Source organism: Rissa tridactyla, chromosome Z (genome assembly GCF_028500815.1).
Source record: "Rissa tridactyla isolate bRisTri1 chromosome Z, bRisTri1.patW.cur.20221130, whole genome shotgun sequence".
Lineage (NCBI taxonomy): Eukaryota > Metazoa > Chordata > Aves > Charadriiformes > Laridae > Rissa > Rissa tridactyla.
The window spans coordinates 19,572,549-19,597,397 of NC_071497.1; the positions used below are offsets into that span (position 1 = coordinate 19,572,549).

At 40.9% G+C, this 24,849-nt stretch overlaps 1 protein-coding gene across 2 annotated transcripts in view; it reads left to right on the plus strand.

Moving 5' to 3' along the window:
* The window catches only part of HSD17B4 (hydroxysteroid 17-beta dehydrogenase 4), a 72,074-nt gene that overhangs the window by 11,703 nt on the left and 35,522 nt on the right, over window positions 1-24,849 (plus strand). For both annotated transcript variants that reach the window (XM_054184918.1, XM_054184919.1), the window contains exons 8-16: window positions 17-204; window positions 2,664-2,755; window positions 3,370-3,394; window positions 5,015-5,143; window positions 19,991-20,097; window positions 20,788-21,021; window positions 21,436-21,487; window positions 23,054-23,125; window positions 24,627-24,730. In XM_054184918.1, the coding sequence (XP_054040893.1) occupies window positions 17-204; window positions 2,664-2,755; window positions 3,370-3,394; window positions 5,015-5,143; window positions 19,991-20,097; window positions 20,788-21,021; window positions 21,436-21,487; window positions 23,054-23,125; window positions 24,627-24,730 (1,003 nt within the window). The remainder of the gene's footprint in view (window positions 1-16; window positions 205-2,663; window positions 2,756-3,369; window positions 3,395-5,014; window positions 5,144-19,990; window positions 20,098-20,787; window positions 21,022-21,435; window positions 21,488-23,053; window positions 23,126-24,626; window positions 24,731-24,849) is intronic.

Consider the following 24,849-nt stretch of genomic DNA (forward strand, 5'->3'; position numbering starts at 1 on the left):
TCTCCTATCCCCTAAGAATAATTATGACTTCCTCAGCTGCTGGAATATACGGAAATTTTGGTCAGGCAAACTACAGTGCTGCAAAACTTGGCCTTTTGGGTCTTTCAAACACAATTGCAATTGAAGGCCGGAAATACAACATCCACTGCAACACAATTGCTCCTACTGCTGGATCCAGACTGACCCAGACTGTCATGCCACAAGGTGAATCATTCAGGGTCCACATGTACTGATATTTTTCAGTGAATTGAAGCACAGCTAGCTTTCTTATCTCTTAGAAAATGCAAATCTTTTACACTTCATACAGTGCTAATTCATTATTCCTACTGTCTTTTTTTGTCTTTGAAGTGTCAACTTACTTACTTTGTCTGTTGTAAGGAATTCTTTATTTTCTGCCACAAGATAATAACTGATTTTTCTAACTCACAAAAGCAATTTTGTGTGGCAAGGCTCGTTAGTTATAGTCTCTTCCAAGATCCTTCTATGGTAGCGGAAGGGCTTATTTGTTTCATCAGATGTGGAATTGGGTATGTGCATAAAATGTCTGCACTTATTATAATATTGTCTAATTGTAAAATACTGTATTTTGCATAACGTGTCATGTGTGTACTTCTTTGTTCCATGATCAACAGGAGATGATAATTAACTGAGTTGCCTAATATATTATGATTTTCTTCATTGCATAGTTACTAATCTTTGAATGCTTGAACAGGTTTTAACAGAGCACTGCATTGGGAAGTCAGTATAAAGAACATTGTAGGAGACAGCTGTGTGTAAAGTGTAAATTTAGGATAAATAGAATAACTAATTACTCTGGCAAATGACCAGAAGAAACAAAAAGAATTTGGGAAAAAAAAAAAAAGTCTGTAAAAGGAAATTGCTCTCAGAAAATCTTTTAGACTCAGCCTGTTTCACTTCCCTCCCACTCTTCTCCCTAGTAATAGGCAGATTTCAAAGCCAAGGGAGTCACTACATTTTTCAGGCTGATATACAAGGTGTTGAAGAGTAATATATTTTATACATGCACGCATGCATGGATCAAATGCATGATTTTGTTTGACTAATTAAGTTCTGTGTAAAGTATCCTGTTTTAGGTTGAAATAATCCAAGTGATCATGACATCTAGCACCTCTATAGGTTGTAGGTTCCAGGGATTTATTGCGTTTACTGACAGAAGAGTCGAATACATTAAGTTTGCAGTGATGAGTTCCTGAAGTGTACAGTGGAGTTCAGAAGCTGGAATGTCCTGAAGATATTTACATACAGTGATAAAACCACCTCCTAATTTTCTTTCTTAGTCATTTTAGTAAGAGTAAGATCCTTTGGTCTGCCTAGAAGATAGTTACATCTGTGATCATTTATTTCTTACCTTTCTCCCTCCCTCCCTGTCCAGGTTTTCTAATACTCCTCAAAGGTGTAGACAACAGAACTTTAAAAACATTTTCATATGTCTGATCAAATTATCTTTGTTATCTTACTCAGTACTTTCCTGTTCACCTTTACATGTCTGCAAGCACCTATGCTTTACCATTGCCACAGTTATGTATGTTCAACTTGGCCCACTTACGGTTGTTCTTGCTATAACTCTAAATGTAGTTTGCATTTTTTGTGTGTGGTTTTTTAAACTTCTACCACCTATTTCTTAATTCATTTAATGGTAGATTAATAGCATTAGTGATAATGCTAGCTAAAATTAGCTATAGTGCTAATTTTTGAGACTATGGTGCGTGGCATAAAATGGAATACTTTAGAAAAGGCTTTTGTTATGCGCTTATAACATGGCACGTTAAGTGGAGTTCAGTTTCCTTTTACCTTTGTGTAATTTCTAAAAAGGAACTTCTGTTACTACAGCTTTACCTGGTTTTTCATAATTACCTGTAATGCTAAACTTTCCCAGCTCTTCATCTGTCAGCATGTACTTGAAAATGTTTGCTGAACTTCAGCTGAGAAACAGCTATGTATCTATTGCTGTTGAAAGAACAATATTCTAAAAACTGAAAAAGGAAATAAAACAAAGTTATTTTTTCTTTCCAGATAGTGAATAGAAAATGTGTTAAGAGCTGCCTGGACAACCACACCCTGCTTTGACAATATCTCCATTTTCAGATACTTTTCTCTTGTGCCAGATTACAATGATGTGCCAAAATACAATTAATATATAAATTTAGCAGGCCTGATAATTCCAAATATATTATTTGGAAATACCAGCATTCCAAATGGGATTTTTCTCAAATATTTAGCAGATTAAATTCTTACCATATTTTCTTTTCTTTATAACTGACTAGCAAATTAAAAGGGAAATAGCCCAGATACATCTTCGTCAGGGTTATGTCTAGCTGGCTTGTCCTTGTTCCAGGCTGCCTGTCAGATCGAAATTTAGGAAGGCACCTGGCTTTGCATTCTGCATGTTACTTTGTTCCCAACATTTAGAAAGTCTTTCATCTGTCTGCCTGAGAGCCAGTGTCATTGGGTGTGAAGGCATACATGTGTCTCATGAATTGTTCTCTTCAAATATTTTATTTCATTTGTCCTTTCTTTTCATGGCAGAATGCTATTGGTTAAATTCTACCTGGCTCTGGTGTTCATCAGGTGTTAGAGTAAGAATAATTTGTTGTAATCATACAGTGTTTCTATTTTATGATTTCCCCTCCAATTTGTTCTAGATCTGATTGATGCTTTCAAACCGGAGTATGTTGCTCCCTTGGTTGTTTGGCTTTGCCACGAGAGCTGTGCGGAGAACGGCAGTCTGTTTGAGGTAACGTTATTATTTTCCCTTTCGTCCTCCTCTTTCCCTCCCTTTGCCCTTCCCCAAAAATCAGTCATTTGCTTTAGCCTGTCTGGTCTTAACCTTTTTGCTGAAACCGAGTTATCATGTGAAATTTACATACTCAGCATAGAAGAACTGTTGACCCTGTTGTGCTTTATATGACAAGTACATCAGGCAGTAACAACCTTTTGAAATTCTGGTGTGTGCTCAAATGATACTAATTTAATTGTTGCAATTCTTATTGTACCCTTATAAGTTTGAAAAGGTAACAAAGCAACTACTTCAAAAGAAGTTTTTGCTTTCTAAATCATTCAAACACAGAAACCAACTTGCAGGAAGGATGAATTACTTAGTCATGGAATACGTTATAGCTGTTGTCATCAAACTGCTAGCTCCTAAATTGGGTGGAAGCTGTTATCTTGTTCTTGAAGTTCATGTTGCTCACATTCCAGTGCTTAACTAAACTGTTAAATACAATCAGCAGTAGTTCAGAAATTTTTATGACGTTGAGTTTGTTCTGAAGTATAGTTTTATTTCTCTGTATTACCAAAACTTTGCTTTGTAATGTGTGGTAAGCTGATGATTTTCTCTTCTCTGGGCAGGTGGGAGCTGGATGGATTGGAAAATGTAAGTACTTTGTGTTGCCGAATTAATTTTGTGTTTTGAAATGACAATAAAAGTGTGGAAATCGTCTTTGCAGTTAACCTCTGCTGAAGATGTTTTTATTTGGGGAGCGAAGATTAGCAAAAGCCTAGGGTTCTGAGGAGGCTGCTTATTTTAAGTAAAAGTCACAAATTTCACTAAGTATCTGGGAAAGTGGTAACTTAGGTAAGTGCTTTGTTAAGCTTTTGAGCTGACTAATAGTAACTGAAATTCTGCCTAGGTAACCATAACTCTTGGATCCTGAGGGTATGATTGAAGTAAAGAACAACCTCCACTTTTGGTGCTACGTATACGTTGTTGCCTTTTCTTGATAACTTCAATTTTTCATGGTATAAAATTAGGATGTGCTGGTAAACAGGCTGCTTTTTAGTTGCTTTCCACCATTACTTATACTTTTATAAAAATACTAGTGATATGCATTGTCATGTTGAGGCAATTAGCCTTTTTAATAACTGGTAGCTATGCGAGCTAAGTATTTTCATTGAGTGAATACAATAATTAGTTTAAATATGAATGTAAAGAAAACTCGCAGACAATACTGAGGGCTTACAAGGTGGAAAGCTTATTTCGGTGTGTGAAATGTCTTAACTTTTTTCCTAAATATGTTCAAAGGACTTTTCAGCCTACTTGAATATCACCAGTGGGTTGGAAGTAGGGCCATTAATTCAAGAAGTGGTTCCTCCTTCTTCCAAAACATTTTTTTGCCCACTTAATAAAGATTTTGTACATTTCTAAGTGTAGATGTTCTGGTGGCACTGGAATAGCTTTTGCCAGGTAGTGTATTAAACAGATTAAACAAATTGAGACAGCAGCGTAAAACCTCTTGCTGCCCTCCACACGGAGGCTGACTATTAATAGAACCGAAAATTGGTGCCTTCTCTTCTCTGCTCAAAAGAAAATACCATTTTTCGTCATTATAATGGCTACTGTTGAAATCTTTGAAATGAAAACAGGTTGTTAATGAGGTACCAATATGGCCTTATTCATTGCTAATTGTTAATTAAGAGCAAAACCAACATGACAGATTAAGGATTAGTTGCAATCCAGGAAGTCTGTGTCCTTCCAGAACTGATTCCGTATTTGCCTTACCAGTGTCTTTCAAGTTACGGTATTGAATTACAACTTCAGGAACCATTTGGAGATGCTGGCTACTGGTATTAACACTCTTTCATAGTTAAAAAGTGATTTTCGCATTTCCCCTATATTTTTCCAAGGCTTCCAGAAGATTCCTAAACTTTAGTAGGCAAAATCATGTCAGAAGAAAATGTCTGTAGATATATACTAGCTGCAACTTCTTACTAGACAGAATCCTTCTGAAACTGTTGTAATATTTTCAGAGAGAAATCAGTCTGTTCGGTTTTAAACTTCATTAAAGCCACTTGCCATTCCTTTTCTAAATGTTATTTAAAAGGAGTGAGCCCTTTTAGTCCAGCTTGAAGTTATGCTGGTGAATTCTATTGGAATACTTATAACCCTTCCTTTCTTGTACCATCTTGAAGGTAGTGGCCTAGATGGAAGTGATCTAAAGAAACTTAAATTTCCTTTGTTTGTTACTTGAACTCTCTGGCTTATGTTTTCTGTCAGTACGCTGGGAGCGATCCTTGGGTGCTATTGTCAGAGGAAAGAATCAGCCAATGACGCCTGAAGCAGTGAGAGATAAATGGGAGAAAGTCTGTGACTTTGATAATGCCAGCAAACCCAGAAGTATCCAAGGTAAAGGGGACTTTGATAATGTGGATAGTTTGGGCAAGCAAAGCTTAGAAGAGAATGCTTTCTTTTCAGAAATTTTCTGAAACTTACTTCAAAAGTCTACAGTGTTACCAAAGACAGGCCTCTGCTTTGTTTATAACCATACACTAACTAAAATGTTGATTGTTTCCTACTAACCTTCTTACTGTGTAAGAAAATAGCTAATTACTGACCTTCTTACTGTGTGAGAAAATAGTTAGTCACTAAGCTGATGTTACAGATAGTGATAATGAGGAGACAGCCAGAAGTAGCTAATCACCAAGGATGGGAGAACAAGATGTAGTTAATCACTTCAAGGTTCTTTTATGTGTCAAGTAGGTACCCCTGTACCAATTAGGACCGAGCTGTGGCTACTTCAAGGAACATGCTTATTATCCTCAAGAAGTTGGCAAACTTACAGTAAACTCTTACTGTCCTGAGATGGCTCAATACCTTGAAAGGATAATGTGAGGAAGGGTCTCCTTACCCAAATGACCGCCAAGAAGCTCACACTTGCGCAGAAGTGTTTTGCTGACACAGCAAAACTTAATACGCATGTGGAAAAAGGCTATTCGGTCATCCTAATGAATATGTAAGTCTAGGTGGAGTTATGTATTAGGTAGGTGGAATTATGAGAATATTTTGTGTATAAATAATGAGTGAATATCCCTGGTAAGATGTGCTAGATTTGTGGGTTTTCCCCCTAGCACCCGACGTCGAATAAAGCGATATCTCCTCCCTAAATTACTTTTGGGTTTGGGAGCTTTTATTTCACGTAACCACAGAACCAGTGAATTCTTTTGTAAATGTGTAAAATTAATCATTTACTGTTTCAGTACAGTCAGATCTTTTTAAGGAAACTTTTTTTTGTTCTTGCCTTTAGAATTAAAACAGTTTTATCTTTCTTAAGAGTTGCTAGGGAAGCGACATCACTGTCATTTTATGTATTACAGCCAGACTAAGGGTAATGTTTTATTTGATTGCACCTACGAACAAGTAGTAGCAGTGTAATAGAGAGACTGTATTTTCTTTTCAGTCCTGGAATCTTTTTTTTTGGTAGACATTTCCACACTAAAAAGATCTGACTGGTTAAGTCATTTGGTATAACACAGCAAACAAGTTCTTCCTTACTGCCTTGTGTTCCTGGGGGAACATCACTTCCTTAGCTGGTGACCAAGATGACTTTCTCTTCCGGTTCTTTGCTTACTTTCTTTGTTCCTTCCCATTATTTGTTTGGTTTTTGTTTGTTTGGTTTTTTTTTTAACCCAAAGTGTCTCTGATCTTTCCTGCTCCCATACTTGCATCTCTTTCATCTTCCAAGCTTTCTCTTTGTTGTCTTATGTCTCTCTCTATTTAGATCCATAGTTGCCGTAGTTCATAAATGAACCATACAGACTGATTTTCACAACTGCTTTACAAGATTTCTCAAGATGTTACCTTTTGTCTGTTAGTGTGAATTACATGTGCTTAGTATCACTGATGGTTGTTTTGTTATTATGCATGCCGTTATTTAGGTCAAAGTTTCAGTATTTGTCAAATTAGGAAACACCAGCATTTAAGTGTTTGGGGGAGGAGGGAAAGAGGCATCCTTATGTACAATGTCAGCTGAATTTCAAAGATACTTAGATACACAGTAGATGCTTAAGCTGTTGGTCCTGAAATCCATTAGGGCATTTCTTTAAAACCTTAGGGATGTGTTTTTAGATGCCTAAACCAAAACCAGAGTAGGAGACAGTTTGTCATTTCCCTCAGATCTTGGTAGAGGATTGTTACCAGCCACACAGTAGTTCAATATCACCTTACTGACTGTTTTTGCTGATCGTTGGTTTACAGCTGTCCCATTTCCAAATGTACGTCAGTTTATAAACGTTTTCTGCCCTGCTATGGAATGGTATTTATAACAACATGATTCCAGCTTTATAGCTTCTGATCTGTTCTCCAACCTGTCACATGTACTATGTTATTTTTATGGGTTGCTAGCAGAAAAATGTTGTAGAAAAAAAGTTGCATATGGAAATTTGCTTCAGCATTACATATGATATTCCACATGATAGAATGATTCCACTCCTCTTGATGCTAGTGGGAGAAAAAATCAGACAAGATTCTGGGCTTTTGAAGTAAATGTGTTTACAATACAACATATCAGGTTTCTACAGTCAGGAAATTGTAGATATTACATTACATTGTATACATATCTACATAATTGTACTATATGTACAATACTGTATATGTACAATATATGTATACAATACTATATTGTATACATATCTACATAATTGTAGATATTACATTAGCATGAGTCTCCCATCCAGTGTACATGCCTTAACTTCTGTTTGGTTATGAACTTAGCCAAAATACAGCATTGTCCTTTCAGTGTGTCCTGGTTTGAGGTGACACAGATGCTGTCAGGCTGAATGAAACCTCTTGCATTAGTTTATTGTATGTGAGAATCAGCAGAAGCGTTGAGGAAAATTCTGAGGAAGTTTAGCTGAATACAACTTTCAGTTCTATATTAAAAGTTTTTTCTACTGCCAAAGTTTCCACCTTATTGCTTGAAGGTATTCAACTGTCAAATAAGGGAAACTAATTAGAGTACTTGCATTAAAAATGAAAAGCTACAATACCTAGTATCTGCAAGTTTAAATTCTCCCAGAAGATTTCATTAATTTAAGTAATTTGATGCTATGGAGAGCAATCATGTACTAACCATTATGTATGCTTATAAAAAAATACCAATTAGATGAAGTATTTGCTTGTAATATAGTAGAAAATCCCATAATCAGAGATGTTAATCTTGTTTCATAATTTGGGCATACTGATAAGAGCAGTTTGACTTTATTCGTTCTAGACTGGAAAAAATAGGAGCTTCATCTGTCAGTTGGCTAGGTTTTTTTTAAAGGTAATTTTTCTTACATGTGTAACAGTCATTCATAACTGAATACTTGGATTCATGTTGTACTTTTTTTTTTTACTTAGAATTCTCTTTTTTGCAATCATAGGGGGAAATCATTCTCTTAAAGATAAATAAATTAAATGCTCCACATCTGATGTCTGAATGATCATGCATTTAAGACCCTACCTAGCAAAGCACTCATCTGATGTTTAATTACAGCATGTTCATAGTTATATATTTTAGCTGGGGTCGTTCTGCCAGAGATGCTGAACTCTTGAAGACTGAATGGAACGTGGAATTATTTTTCTTAAAACCAGTTTAAGTAAAAAGATCGAAATTTTTCTTTCCGACTTTTTTAAACTTCTTCAGTTTGTAGGCTTAACTTGTTTTCTTGGCACATTGAATCAAGCTAAAAACACTCTTGCTTGCGTATCAGAATATGATTTTGTAGGGTTTGTGCAATTTTAATTAATAGGAAATAGCTAATTGTCACTTGATTTGGCAGTTGATGTTAATTCACAAATTGAAGTTTTTCAGATATCATGATAATGTGCTCCGTAAAGCAATCTTTCTTGGTAGAAAAAGATCCTAGACGAGCAGCTGCTGATTGTGCACTACAGTCTTTCACCCAAACTCCTCCCCTTACCCCAAAAGCCATCTGATACAGTTGCTGAAACTGACTATGTCTGCCATTTCACTTTCTTTTTAATGCCTCAAGGGTCTTTGAATGTTCTCTGTAGTTATTACCTAAGCTTTACAGGCTTAGTCCTTAATGTACTTGGAGAAGTACTGGCAGTTCCTCTGTACTCCCACACAGTTTCAGGTATAGTTCTGTTAACTAGCAAAAGATACGATTACTTGTGGATTCACTACATGACGTCTTTTTAACAACAGAAAAATCTCAGAACAGATTTTTTTAAGAAGCTGTGTGAGAATTTAGGCTTTAGGAAATTGAAGAAGTAGAAGATGTAGTTTTGCTTGCTTGTATTCTCCTACATTTCCTTTACCGGGAGTGAAAGTAACCATCTACTTAACGCAACATGAAAATGTTATTGCCTTTGAGGCAGCAGTGAATCTGCAGTAACTTAGGTGTTAGAACTCTTTCCTAATTTGCATGATGATGTTATTTTCTTACAATGATTACCCTAAATAATAGTTTTAGCTTACTTTATACCACTTCAGAACAAGCTAGAAATCTTTCAAGAAAATAAGCAGGGCATAATCAGAGCCTTAAGGTTAGGACACAGAATCAACTTCGTGTACATCAGTGAGTCACTGTAACTGGCTCCCTGTATGCCCTTAGGCAGTAGCAATTGCAGAATAACATGACTTGGCTTAACTAGTACTAGAAAAGAATTGCTCCGGCTCTCATCTGCAGCTGGATCTAGTGAGCTGACATATTTGTCATGGTAACATGATTCTGTATTTTGAGATACTAAGAGGTCCTGTTCTCCTGTGCATAAGCAGAAAGACCAAATTAAACATGATACAGAAGCTTCTGAATGTGTGGTGCATGTGCCGTAGGTCACAGTTGCACATTGCACTGCGCGTTGGCATGTTGTCTCCGTGTATTCCGTCTCAGACAAAGCTAGATCCAGTAGCCCTTGCCTACATAGTGCACTACTTGTTCTTGTGTTCTAGTCCGATTCTTCCTGTTATGCAAAGGGAGTAGTCAAATTGTGTTGTGAGGAAGGTAGAAGACAACTATCCCGATCTTGGAGATTGTATACTGTATACAGCATTTGGTAGTATATATTGCATAGGTTAGTATATTTAGTTGTTTTGTTATCTAGGAAAACAGAATTAATTATGTCTGTCACTGTCGTGGTTTAGCCTCAGATGGCAACAAAGAACCACGTGCCGCTCGCTCGTGCCTTCCAAACACAGGAAGAATCGTAAGAAAAGGCAAGACTCTTGGGTTGAGACAAAGGCAGTTTAACAGAACAGCAAAGGGAACAGGCAAACAACAACAACACGGATAGGGGAATATACAAACGTGATTACGGAACCGCCGCTCCCCCGCCGCTCGCCGCTCGCCGGCTGGACCCAGGCCGCCCCAGCCCGCTTTTAAGCAGCAACTTCCTGCCCCCTCCCCCGGCAGCTCAGGGTGGGCGTGGCTCACATGGCATGGAATACCAGGAAAAGTTAACCCTATCCCCACCAGAACCAGGACATTATCCACCCCTTATTCCATACCATCTATGCCATGCCCAGCAGGTTCCAATGAATTGCCACCACTTTCCCCTGTTATATATATATATATACACACACATATAATGCCCTTAGTTTATGGGTCATCCCTCCAAAGTGTCCGTTGAGTTCTTTTAATCCACGGCTTTGGGCTCCATCTGTTAGAACAGTCTCTCAGGGCAGGTGAGATGCTGGGTGGTGCTGGTCTGTTGCATGCTGTATTTTTCGGAGCTTGTGACTGGTGCACCTGGTGTGGCTCATGCACGCAGTCCGTGGGCTGAAGATGTAGATCTTGAGGAAACTGCTGGGCGCCGGCTGCTGAGATCAGTTCTTATCCCATCATCCCTGTGCCTTACTTGTAGTACAACTAATAGCAATTATAGCAATGAGGACATACAGTGACAGTGTTACTTAGCAATTAACAGCACACAATCTGATTCATTGGCTATTCTCGCCCAAAATCAGATCTCCATGAGGTACACATCAGACTTCCCCATCCTGCCGCATCACCCACCAAGTGCACCCAGGTCCTTGGGCAAAAGCAATCCCGCGGATGGGTTTGCCTTTGCCTGAGGCAGGACTAACCCAGACTGTCTTCCCTAGCATATTCTTCATGTGCACTACGGGGACTTTATCCCCTTCTACAGTACGTGGAAGTTTTGATTGGGCAGGGCCAGCCCGATTGTTAGATCCCCTGGTGTTAACTAACCAGGTAGCTTTTGCTAAATGCGTATCCCAGTGTTTGAAAGTCCCACCACCCATTGCTCTCAGTGTAGTTTTTAACAGTCCATTGTATCGTTCTATCTTCCCAGAGGCTGGGGCGTGATAGGGGATGTGATACACCCACTCGATACCATGCTCTTTGGCCCAGGTGTCTATGAGGCTGTTTCGGAAATGAGTCCCATTGTCCGACTCAATTCTCTCTGGGGTACCATGTCGCCACAGGACTTGCTTTTCAAGGCCCAGGATAGTGTTCCGGGCAGTGGCATGGGGCACAGGGTATGTTTCCAGCCATCCAGTGGTTGCTTCCACCATTGTGAGCACATAGCGCTTGCCTTGACGGGTTTGTGGCAGCGTGATATAATCAATCTGCCAGGCCTCCCCATATTTGTATTTCAGCCATCGCCCTCCATACCAAAGAGGCTTCAAACGCTTGGCTTGTTTGATCGCAGCGCATGTCTCACATTCATGGATGACCTGTGCAATAGTGTCCATGGTCAAGTCCACCCCTCGGTCACGAGCCCATCTATATGTCGCATCTCTCCCTTGATGGCCTGAGGAGTCATGGGCCCACCGAGCTATGAATAGTTCACCCTTATGTTGCCAGTCCAGATCCACCTGAGCCACTTCAATCCTAGCGGCCCGATCCACCTGCTGGTTGTTCTGATGTTCCTCCGTGGCCCGATTCTTTGGTACGTGGGCATCTACATGGCGTACTTTCACAACCAGATTCTCTATCCGGGCAGCAATATCTTGCCATAGGTCAGCAGCCCAGATGGGTTTGCCTCTGCGCTGCCAGTTGCCCTGCTTCCACTGCTGTAACCACCCCCACAGAGCATTTGCCACCATCCATGAGTCAGTGTAGAGATAAAGTACTGGCCATTTTTCTCGCTCAGCAATGTCCAAAGCCAGCTGAATAGCCTTCACCTCTGCAAACTGGCTCGATTCACCCTGTCCCTCACTGGCTTCTGCAACCCGTCGTGTAGGACTCCACACAGCAGCCTTCCACTTTCGATGCTTTCCCACAATACGGCAGGACCCATCAGTGAACAGGGCATATTTCTTCTCATTTTCTGGCAGTTTATTATATGGTGGGGCCTCTTCTGCACGCGTCACCTCCTCCTCTGGTGACATTCCGAAATCCTTGCCTTCTGGCCAGTCCATGATCACTTCCAGAATTCCTGGGCGACTGGGGTTTCCCATTCGAGTTCGCTGCATGATCAGTGCAATCCACTTACTCCATGTAGCATCGGTTGCATGATGTGTGGTGGGGACCCTTTCTTTGAACATCCAACCCAGCACCGGCAGTCGAGGTGCTAAGAGGAGCTGTGCTTCTGTACCAACTACTTCCGAAGCAGCTCGAACCCCTTCATATGCTGCCAATATCTCTTTTTCTGTTGGAGTGTAGCGGGCTTCGGATCCTCTGTATCCACGACTCCAAAACCCTAGGGGTCGACCTCGAGTCTCCCCTGGTGCTTTCTGCCAGAGGCTCCAGGTAGGGCCGTTCTCCCCGGCTGCAGTGTAGAGCACATTTTTAACATCTTGTCCTGCCCGGACTGGCCCCAGGGCCACTGCATGGACTATTTCCTGTTTGATTTGTTCAAAAGCTTGTCGTTGCTCAGGACCCCATTTAAAATCATTCTTCTTCCGGGTTACTTGATACAGAGGGCTTACAATTTGACTGTAATCTGGGATATGCATTCTCCAAAAACCCACAATACCTAAGAAAGCCTGTGTTTCCTTTTTACTAGTTGGTGGAGACATAGCTGCTATTTTGTTGATCACATCCATTGGAATCTGACGGCGTCCATCTTGCCATTTTATTCCTAAAAACTGGATCTCCTGCGCAGGTCCCTTGACCTTACTTTGCTTTATAGCAAAACCAGCGTTCAGAAGGATTTGGACTATTTTACTCCCTTTCTCAAAAACTTCTTCTGCTGTGTTTCCCCATACAATGATGTCATCAATGTACTGCAGATGTTCTGGAGCTTCACCCTGTTCCAGTGCAGTCTGGATCAGTCCATGGCAAATGGGTGGGGCTGTGTTTCCACCCCTGGGGCAGTCGATTCCAGGTGTATTGGATGCCCCTCCAAGTGAAAGCAAACTGTGGCCTGCACTCTGCTGCCAAAGGGATTGAGAAGAATGCATTCGCTATATCAATCGTGGCATACCACTTGGCTGCCTTGGACTCCAGTTCGTACTGGAGTTCTAGCATGTCCGGCACAGCAGCACTCAGCGGTGGCGTGACTTCATTCAGACCACGATAGTCTACAGTTAGCCTCCACTCTCCATTAGATTTTCGCACCGGCCATATGGGACTGTTAAAGGGTGAGCGAGTCTTGCTGATCACTCCTTGAACCTCTAGTTGACGAATCAGCGAGTCTCAGTTAGTGCGATACTGCCGCCGATGCACCGTTGTGGTAGCAATCGGCACCTGTTGTTCTTTGACCCTCAACAACCCCACAACAGAAGAATCCTCCGAGAGACCAGGCAAGGCAGACAACTGTTTAACTTCCTCTGTCTCCAAAGCAGCTATGCCAAAGGCCCAGCGGTACCCTTTTGGGTCCTTAAAATACCCTCTCCTGAGGTAATCTATACCAAGGATGCATGGAGCCTCTGGGCCAGTCACAATGGGATGCTTTTGCCACTCATTCCCAGTTAGGCTCACTTCTGCCTCCAGTACAGTCAACTCTTGGGATCCCCCTGTCACCCCAGAAATACAAATGTGTTCTGCCCCTCTATAGCTTGATGGTATTAAAGTACACTGCGCACCCGTGTCCACTAGAGCCTTATACTCCTGTGGGTCTGATGTGCCAGGCCATCGAATCCACACCGTCCAATAAACCCGGTTGTCCCTTTCCTCCACCTGGCCGGAGGCAGGGCCCCCCTAATACTGGTCATAGTATCCATTACTCACTTCTTGCATAAATGACTTGGAAGTTCCTTCAAGAGGATCAGAAGCAAGATCAGGCCTTCTGCTTTGTCTGGGGAACGGCCCACTGGAAACTGGGGCGGCACTTTTCCTGGAGGGATCCCCTTTTGTGGTTGTCCTTCCTTGCAACTCCTGTACCCGTGTCCGCAGGATCGAAGTAGGTTGTCCGTCCCACTTCCTCATGTCCTCTCCGTGGTCCCGCAGGTAGAACCACAGGGTGCCTCGTGGTGTGTACCCTCTGTACTCTCTCTCTTGAGTGGGGAAATGCCTGCTTCTAATAGCTGAGATGCTGGCCCGTGCAGGTGGGGAGTAGGACATATTCTTTTCAAGTTGCTGGACCTTCCGCGACAGTTTCTCCACAGCTGAGACAAGGGGGGAAGAGAGACTTTCTTCATATTGCCGGAGCCGGCCAGCTACCTCATCCACCGTTGGTCCCTCTTCACCTTTCCATTCCATTACTGCCAGGGAGTTGGCATATGACGATGGTGCGCTCCGTACAAACTTCCGCCACATGGGCCTTGTGCATCGCACCTCATCAGGGTCTGTGGGTAAGTCTGCATTGTCCAAGTCATAATAAATCATCTCCCGCACGGCTAATTCTCTCAGGTACTGGATACCTCTTTCCATGGTAGTCCACTTGCTTGGCTGACATACAACATCCTCGCTGAAGGGGTACCTCTCCCTCACGCCTAACAGGAGTCGTTTCCAGAGGCTGAGGGCTTGGGTCTTTTTCCCGATCGCCTTGTCAATGCCGCCTTCCCTAGACAGGGATCCCAGCTGCCTGGCCTCCCTACCCTCTAATTCCAGGCTACTGGCCCCATTATCCCAGCACCGGAGCAGCCAGGTGACAATGTGCTCGCCTGAAAGTCGGCTAAAATCTTTTCGCATATCCCGCAGCTCACTCAAGGATAGGGATCGAGTAATTATCTCTGGTTCTGCCTCTTCCTCCTGCTCTCGTGATGGCCCTGGTTCATCATCATCTCTTACTAAGCGAACTGATTTCTTTGTGTACTTCTTCTTCTGTATGGGGGCAACTGATACTGGCATGGGTTGGTTCCCTGGTTCAGTGGCAGTGGCTGCTATGGGGGTTGCAGTAGCCGCAGTGTCTGTCGCAAGGATTGCAGCAGCCGCAGGGGCCGCCGCAGGGGCTGCAGCAGCCGCAGGGGCCGCCGCGGTGTCCGTCGCAGGGGCTGCAGCAGCCGCAGGGGCTGCAGGTCTGGTTTCCATCTCTTCCCCTTGAGGGTGCTGCATAATTCTGAGCAGTGCCTGGTAGATACTGGCCAGGGCCCAGCACAGCGCGGTGAGTTGTGCCTCTCTAGAATAGCCACAGCATTTTCCCTTCAAATATTCTACCACTTTATCAGGGTCCTGTAATTGTTCAGGGGTGAAGTCCCAGACCATTGGAGGTGAGTAGTTCTCTAGGTACCTGCCCATGCTCTCCCACATGCCATGCCACCCCTGACTATCCAGCCTCGGAGCAGATCTCCGGGTGGTAGTCTTAAATAGTCGCTTAACCCTAAACAAGACCTGGAACGTATTCAGGAGACATAGCACTAGGAACACGCTAGTTTGAGTATCCCAAGGATATTCAAAATTCTCAAAAGCTGTCATACCTGACCCGAAGGAGAAAAGGGAGGCAAAAGGGCTGGGGAAATTATTAACAAATTCTGAGAGACGGTGTCCAATGTACGGACAGGACAGCAAAACCACATAAACACCCCAAAATAGCCGTCTGAACAGTGATGTTATCATATCATAAACAGATATTGCACAGGACAGCAGAATGATAATCCTCATCCCTTTTCCAGACATGGTAAACAGCATCGCAGGGAGTACATAAGCCATATAGGAATTTATGTAACACAGCCATGAGAACAAACCAAGCAACATGATGACCAGTGACTACTTACCTAATAAAATAAATGCATACAAAAAAAAAACCAAAACCGTTTTTTCCACGTTCTAGTTGGATTCTGTCGTTATCTCAACCCTTCGAGCCCCACATTGGGCGCCAAAAAGGACTGTCGTGGTTTAGCCTCAGACGGCAACAAAGAACCACGTGCCGCTCGCTCGTGCCTTCCAAACACAGGAAGAATCGTAAGAAAAGGCAAGACTCTTGGGTTGAGACAAAGGCAGTTTAACAGAACAGCAAAGGGAACAGGCAAACAACAACAACAACAACAACACGGATAGGGGAATATACAAACGCGATTACGGAACCCACCACTCGCCGGCCGGACCCGGGCCGCCCCAGCCGGCTTTTAAGCAGCAACTTCCTGCCCCCTCCCCCGGCAGCTCAGGGTGGGCGTGGCTCACATGGCATGGAATACCAGGAAAAGTTAACCCTATCCCCACCGGAACCAGGACAGTCACCCATATGAGGCAATCCCTCCCTCTTTCTCTGTCTCGATTTCCTCCTTGGTTGTGAAGATACAAGCCAGTTTCTGCTAAATCTGGTATTGTAGAGGTCTGTAATCTGCTGTTAAATTCAAATGCATTTTTAATTTCTTAGAAGCTGTCTAGGTACAGAAAACAACTTGAGTCTTCTCACTGGCTGACTTCTGGCACATTTCAAAAGCTTGTCTCTGGTACAGAGCATATTAATATAAAACGCAGGGAAGGTCTGTATATGTATTTATACTTTGTGTGTATACAAAGAAAAAATTTGCATAAGAAGAAAACTGTTCCAGCTTCAATTTTAGCTTTCTTCATATGTGCTTAAAAAGGATTTAAACTCTGGCGCTGTTTCCTCCATAGTTAAGGGGTATGTTTCACATGCAATGTTCTCTAATTGGAAAGTGAGAGGAAATTTTTGGAAAGAGATGGGCTTTGCCATGACTATTTTCAACCTTTGCTCTTCAGGTTAATCTTTCTCAGCTGTCTGCTAATCATTTGCTCTATAATAGCAGACCATCCTGGAGTAGTAGACATTGAAGGTTTTTAGAATTCACTGACAGTGTATTAACTGAAAAAAAAATAACCCCCAACCAATATTAAAAATAATTATATTAGTGAAAAGGTTTCCTACAAGGTTTGCTTAGCTGCCTTCCATACCTAAAGGGGACCTACAGAAAAGAGGGGGAGGGACTCTTTATCATGGAGTGTAGTGATAGGATGAGAGGTAATGGTTTAAACTGAAAGACGGTAGATTTAGATTAGATATTAGGAAGAAACTATTTTTTCTGAGGGTTGTGAGACAATGGAACAGGTTATCAAGTGAGAAAAGTTATTCTTGCCAAAATTATACCCTTTGAGCTATTTCTGTCAGCCTCACCTCTGTGCCTGGGAAGATCATGGAACAGATCCTTCTAGAAGCTATGCCAAGGAACATGGAGGACAGGGAGGTGATTTGTGACAGCCAGCATGGCTTCACCAAGGGCAAATCCTGCCTGACCAGTCTGGTGGCCTTCTGTGATGGAGCTACAACATCAGTGGGCAAGGGAAGAGCTATCAGTGTCGTCTGTCTGGACTGCTGTAAGGCCTTTGACATGGTCCCCTGCAACATCCTTCTCACTAAACTGGGGAGATAGGGATTTGATGGGTGGTCAGTTTGGTGCATGAGGAATTGGTTGGATGGTTACGTCCAGAGGGTAGTGCTCAATATCCACATGAGCTCTCTATTGGTATCAGTACTGTGTAATATCTTCATGAATGATGTAGACAGTAGGATCGAGTGCACCCTCAGCAAGTTTGCAGACAACACCAAGCTGAGTGGTGCAGTTGACACGCCTGAGGGATGGGATGCCATTCAGAGGGATCTGGACAAGCTCATGAGGTTCAGCAAGGCCAAGTGCAAGGTCCTGCACCTGGGTCAGGGCAGCCCCTGGTATCAGTACAGGCTGGGGGATGAAGGGATTGAGAGCAGCATCCTGTGGAGATGGACTTGGGGATAGTGGTGGGGATACTAGACTTGAGCTTGTAATGTGTGCTCACAGCCCAGAAAGCCAACCATATCCTGGGCCGCATCAGAAGAACCATGGCCAGCAGGTCAAGGCAAGTGATTCTACCCCTCTGCTCTGCTCTGGTGAGACCCCCGCTGGAGTACTGTGTCTAGCTCTGGAGTCCTCAATATAAAAAAGATATGGACCTGTTGGAGCAGCTCCAGAGGAGGGCCACGAAAGTAGTCTGGAGCGCCTCTCCTATAAGGACAGGCTGAGAGAGTTGGGGTTGTTCAGCCTAGAGAAGAGAAGGCTCCATGGAGACCTTTTTGTGGCCTTTCAATATTTAAAGGGGGCCTACAAGAAAGATGGGGAGAAACTTTTTAGTAGGGCCTGTTGCAACAGGACAAGGGGTAATGGTTTCAAACTGAAAGAGGGTAGCTTCAGACTAGATACAAGGAATAAATTTTTACAATGATGGTGGTGAAACACTGGAACAGGTTGCCCAGAGACGTGCTAGATGTGCCATCCTTGCAAACATTCAAGGTCAGGTTGGACAGGGCTTTGAGCAACCTGATCTAGTTGAAGATGTGCCTGCTCATTGCAGGGGGATTGGAGTAGATGACCTTTAAAGGACCCTTCCAACTCAAACCATTCTTTGATTCCATGATCTCCTTAGTGTTCAGTCAGACACTCACCACCAGCGCATTGCTTTGAGAGTCCAGTCATATCATATATTTTGGTAGAAAGTTCCTTGAGAAGGAGATTGTAGTATTCTTCACCATTATTAAATTACAGGTTGCCTTTATACTGTTTGTCTTAATGATGTCATTGCATGTAGAATACACATTGGTAATCTTTTCAGATTTCACCATTAAGAATGGTAGTTATGTTCCTGCACGGAAATGGGTTGTGGACATGAAAAGTTGAGGAAACGTTTAGGTTTACTTGGAGGTCAAAGCTGTATTTTGCCTTGAAGATCTTAAAGCAATGTGAAAGCCTGCCTTTGGTTCATGCAAGAAAGGTAGAAACAGCCTGTTATTTCTCCCAGCAGCTCAGTATTGCTTTTCCTTCATTCATTTCATGAATAAAAAAAGGGATAAAAGTGACTATCTTTTAAAGGGTTCTTATAAATTACAAATCTCTTGTTTTGCACACTTTCACGTTATATAAATGTCATAACCTCATGTCATGTTATGACAGCAGTCATACCCAAAGATAAAGCTTTTCATTAGTAGAAGATGTGACAACATATGTTTGTTTCATAGATGTTCCTTTTTCTTCATGAGATTCAGGCCACAAATAAAACATTATGATGGTACTGGCAGTGAGACTGGGAAGCAAGAAATAGTTTAGGAAATCAAAATTCTGTAAGAGGGTATGCAGCAAACTTGCAGGATATTGAGAGGAGTGCTGTGCCAATAGAGCAACACAGTGTTAGTCCAAGCAACAGTGCAAGTCAGTATGGGTAAAGGGGTTTTGAAGTGGAGGGGAGCAGCTCCAAGGTAAAGGTAGTTAAATAATGATTTTGGGCTCCTCTGATTTAAACACTTTTGCTGTGCATGATTCTCACCACTTCTTGTTTGATTCTTTCTAATGTATAATATTGATTTTAGCCATATTGATCTTCAAGGAGCAACCTGTCCTTGATGGCCTGCCTTTACTGTAGCTGGGTTCTATATCTCAGCCACGCATCATCTCATTTGTAATCTTGGTATTGTTCAAGCCTCAGACTTATTTATTTATGTGTCTTGGGAAAGAAGGCAACTACCAGGAGATGAGACCTGTTACTTGTATTGCAAATAATCTTCAAGATAAGAAAAGCAATACTAATTTTCAGATATTTACTTCTGAGACAGTTGACACGTAATGCTGATTATCTTCTCCTTAACACTAGTTCAAGGACTAAACCAAAGTATTTGCTGACATGTTCCTCTTGGCTTGAATAGTGACTTATAGCACCAGTTGTGTTTCAGGTACTTGAATTAGATACGTGTCATGGTTGACTGCTGGGTGCAGAACTGATGGAACTGGTGTAGAGATCACTGCACTTAAAATGCAGCACTATGCTCAATTTGCAGATCTATATTTATTTTATTTAAAAATTAATTGAGAAGTACCAGGGTATATCTCATTTGCTGGCATGTTTGTTGCATATCTAACCGCAGTGTCTCTTTTATGGCTATTTATAAGTAATTTTTTTCAATGTCTTTTTCTAGAGTCCATAAGCGTATTGAATGATGCTCTAAGTCAGATAGAGTCTCAAGGCAATGTTTCTATGAATTCAACAAGCTCTGGATCAGTGCTCTCTTCATCTGTTGACACGGTAAGTACCTCAGTCTACCAGATGCAGTCAAAGTTAGGTGAAGACCTTGAGCAGAGACACTTATGTTGCCGATTAGCTTCTACTCTGGCTTGCTGTGTGCAAAAACTAAGGTGGGTTTTAAACTGTGAAGGAGGCAGCAGAGTAAGAAACCTCTCCAGACTCCACTTTTTATTTTTCTTATTGATGATGGGAAAACTTAAGGCTAAATAGACTGAATAACACAGAATGTAAATGCTTGTAAATTCTGTAAGCCTCTTTAGTTAGGGTATCGTTCAGAAAAGGGGCAGGGGATAAGTCTTGTTGGGCAAATGTGGCTTTGCTCTGTCTGCTTCTCTATGGATAGATAATTTTTCCTCATTTCAATCTTATTACAGTGTTACTTTCTTTCATTTGTAGTTTGTTTTAAAAAAATCCTTGTGCATTGCTGGGAGCAGAGCAATAAGTTAGACTACTTATTCTTGAAGTAAAATGCTTGCAGCAAAATATGATGCATTACATTAGGGTTGCTTGTACTGCAAAACGTACATTAATATTTTATGGTATATTTATTTACTCCTACTTCATGTTTACATGTGGCTATAAAGAGAATGCTCAAATGTGAATTTCGTTTGGTATGAGAATTATAGAAAGAATACAAATGCAGTATTAATTATTATAAAGCTTTATTTTATACGGACTTTTAATTTCCAGGCAAGCATTGTTGGCCGGGAATTGGCTACCAACGTGTATAAATATACTCACTTAGAGCCTATTCTATATGCCCTTGGTGTGGGAATGTCAACTAAGGATCCAGATCACCTAAAATTTCTCTTTGAAGGAAGTGAAGAGTTCTGCTGTTTACCTAGCTTTGGAGTAATTCCTGCTCAGACTTCGATGTTTGATGGTGTTCCTTCTATTCCAGGACTAAATATTGATCTCGCAAAGGTATGTAAGGGTTAAGTATCTATTTTTGTTTGTGCTTTATATAAATAGAAGGTGACTTTAATTAGTAAGTTTGTAATATTAGTAAGTTCCTTTTATTCTAGAAAAGGGAAATTCAATGATTTGTATTCTTACATCCTAAGAAATTCACACCTAAGATGGTATGAATGATCAGGTTTTTTGTTCAATTTTAATTTGTGGTCACTGTGCTTTTATTAAACCAGAAAAATTTAAAACTTCCTTTGAAAATACTTTCTATTGGGGATGAAATTGGAAAAACAAAATAAAAAAAACTTGCAGGGTTTCTTTGTTTGTTCTAAACACTTTCTAAAATAATTGTATATTTCCTTGCAACTGTGGTGGGGGAAGCAATAGAATATATTGATTGTTGTTACAGTGCTGCCTTTCTTTACATAGATGCTACATGGGGAGCAATACCTGGAACTATATAAGCCACTTCCAACTTCAGGTCAGTCCATTTGTGCTGCTGATTTGCTTTTCAGTATGACAACAGTTCCTGTAGCCATATTATAAATGGAAATAAGGAAGCTCTGTTTCCAACTGGATTTTTTGCATATTCTTTTCACAAGGAGTCGGGGAGAAGAGACATAACCTGTTACGTTATTGAAGGAATTCTGAACCTCTGTGTTCTTGGGATCAGGTGTTGCTTTTCTATAGTATACTTAATAAACTTATGCCTAAACTTATGCCTAAATAGGACGAGGGGCAATGGTTTTAAACTAGAGCAGGATAGGTTTAGATTAGACATTAGGAAGAAGTTCTTTACACTGAGGGTGGTGAGACACTGGCACAGGTTGCCCAGAGAGGTGGTGGAGGCCCCATCCCTGGAGACATTCAAGGCCAGGCTTGATGTGGCTCTGAGCAACCTGGTCTAGTTGAAGATGTCCCTGCTGACTGCAGGGGGGTTGGACGAGATGACCTTTAAAGGTCCCTTCCAACCCAGCACATTCTATGATTCTATGATTTGATATAATAAGCAAATACACTACATGCTGGTGTATTACTCATATAATTTGATACTGACTAGCAGAACTTTTAATTCTTTCTCTAAGGTTTTATCATAGAACTTTGGGGATGTTTACCTAAAACTTCAAGATTGGTTGCATCTGTCTGCTTGTAAGAGGATAAGATTTAAATTATGTATGTGAAGGAGGAATGGACATCTCCATGAGGACGCTAAAAAACAATTACTTTTCTTCCTCTCAAAACTCTCAAGATAGTAGTTACTGCAGTAGCAAGCTGTTTTTGCAGATGGCTGTGTTTTCCTAGATTACAACACTTGAGAGGTGCTCGTTAGACTCATTCATGATATGCATGCATGTGCCTGGTTTTCTTCATTAGTAGTAAAAAACTTTTCTGGAGTGGAGAAGGAAAACTAAGTACCTTACAAGCCACAGAAAAATGGCATAATTTCTTTTTGAAACAAAAAGGAGATGTTTGAAAGTTATACCAACTTCAAAGAAGTCTGATAATCAATAATGGCTTGCCAGGACTTCATAAAGCTTTTTATTTTTCCATTCCATAGGCTGATTATGTAAACATACATGGTTACATATCTCTCTAGAGCAATAACCTCTTTAGAGACAAACTTCATAAACCCACAGGCCCAAGCTCTGAGCTGAACTTCTCTTCTTTAGAACTGTAGTTATCTCAGCCCTCTTGAAATTTGTGGACAATCCTTAAGTGACTGGAGCTATCTTTCAAGTTAGAGATGTGTTTGAGTCTGAAATGTGATTTATCTTTAGCTCTGAATACATAAACTATAGCAAGATTCTATTCACACACACACCCCAAATTTAAATAAAGAAATAAATCCCTGCCATCTGCAAACCAAGGTTTGCAAAGATTCCCAGACACTTTTATTCTAATCACGATGATTGTGATTACTATGACTATTACTTTCATTATTGTGAGTGTTGTTACTATTGCTAGTAAGGAAGCATAAAGCGTGATCTGTGGACTTCATTCCTGAAGCAAAACCTTACAACATGTATGTGGTGTTCTTTTCTTACAGGAGAGTTAACTTCAGTTTCAACCATTGCTGATGTTCTTGACAAAGGATCAGGAGCAGTCTTGCTTATAGATGGTAAGAAGGTTTGTAATTTTTGGAGGGGATGCAGTAAAATTTGACAGGCTCAGTTTTTAACTAGCTGTACCAGTAACCGCCAGCCGTTCTACAGTAAAAGCTGTTAGCTTATTAAAGCTCAATGAGAGATGAGAAATGAGCTAATTAGCAATAGCTGTGTAAATGTATGTTGTAATTGTTCTTGGGCAGTTAATGTACTGAAGTAATACCAGTGTATTTGGAAAATTATTTCAGAGAAGGTTTGTTGTTTTTTTTTCCTGTGTAGGTGCAATAGTGCACTATGCAAAATGAACAAAGTTCTTCAATGATAATAGCTGGTTCTATCAAAAGGGAGCCATTTTAGATTCTGCCACCCTTCAGCAAGGGGGTGTGTGTGCGCATGTGTGCCTGTGTTTTGTAGGGTGGCTTTGCAAAGGTTAGTCATGTGTGTATATTGTGTAGATTCATCGGCAAAACAACCATCTTTAACAATATGTCCCGAGTTCTTTTTTTATGTCTACATTATTCTTTTCTAAACAAAACACAACAAACCCCCATTTCCTTCCTCTTGTATCCAAGTTAAAGGATCAGAATGTCTCTGGAAGTTGATAAGTTGTCATTTTCAGAATTTTGGTATCTTTAGTTGTGGATATACCAGAGTCCCTTAGGAAATTAGACTGAAAGAGTAGGTTAATAGGCAGTGAATTTCTAAACTCTTGAGCTTTTATTCCTTCAGTATAGAGATAAAATTGTAAAAAGGTCTTTGCTGTCACTTTTTTCCTTTTAGCTGTGTTTTCTTTCTATACTGGGCTGACATTAAGCCTGTCTGTTTCTGTAACACATTAAAGTTCTTTTTGTGAGCAAAGTCTTAGTGGTTTTAAATTTCTTCCAGAACTGGAAATGAACATTATTACTAATACTGTAAATTTCAGTCTAAGGTGTGAGGGAGTAGAATAGGCATGAACTGGAAATAGGAACCTGAATCTCAATTCAGTGTAAGAAGTTTAACTTCTTCAAAAGAAGGAACAGATGACCTTAAACTAAAGCTTGCTCTGGAGCTCTTTTCATGCAAGGTATTAGTACCACTTTTTGTATGAGTTGCTAGTATGCTTTACACACTAGGGATTATTAATAGCCTCTAATACATCATATTTTATGGCACAATTCTATCATATTTAAATAAATTGCTAATGCAGTGTGAGATGCTGAAATAAATACTAATTTCATCACTCTGCTGTCAAATATTTTTAGCACCTTGAATGCCATCAGCGTTTCGATAGCTTATTTCTTAATGCTTTTGTGTAGATAATGATAATTTTATTTGAAACCGATCATTAGTCTTCAATAGTCAGGAAGTGACTTGCAATAGTGCAACGTGAAAGTTTGGCTATTGTCCCTTCAGTTGTTAAAATGAGCTTTGTCATGTTTGAGGCTGAAATTTTCTGTTGTAAGAACACATACTAGCTATATGAAAAAGGTGATCAAAGACAATATATGACCTTCCTGTTTTGTTGTCTTTCAGTGAATACCTACTGTGGAAAGGACCTAGTGTGTTATAATCAGTTCTCTCTGTTTTTTGTTGGAGCTGGAGGATTTGGGGGAAAACGAACATCAGAAAAAGCCAAGGTAAATTCACGCATATTTATATTTTAAAGAAACCCTTAAAAGCTCCTGTCAGCACCGCAAGAAAAATATTTGCTATATCAACTAGGAAGGATAAACTAGCATTTGAGCAGTGTGGTGGT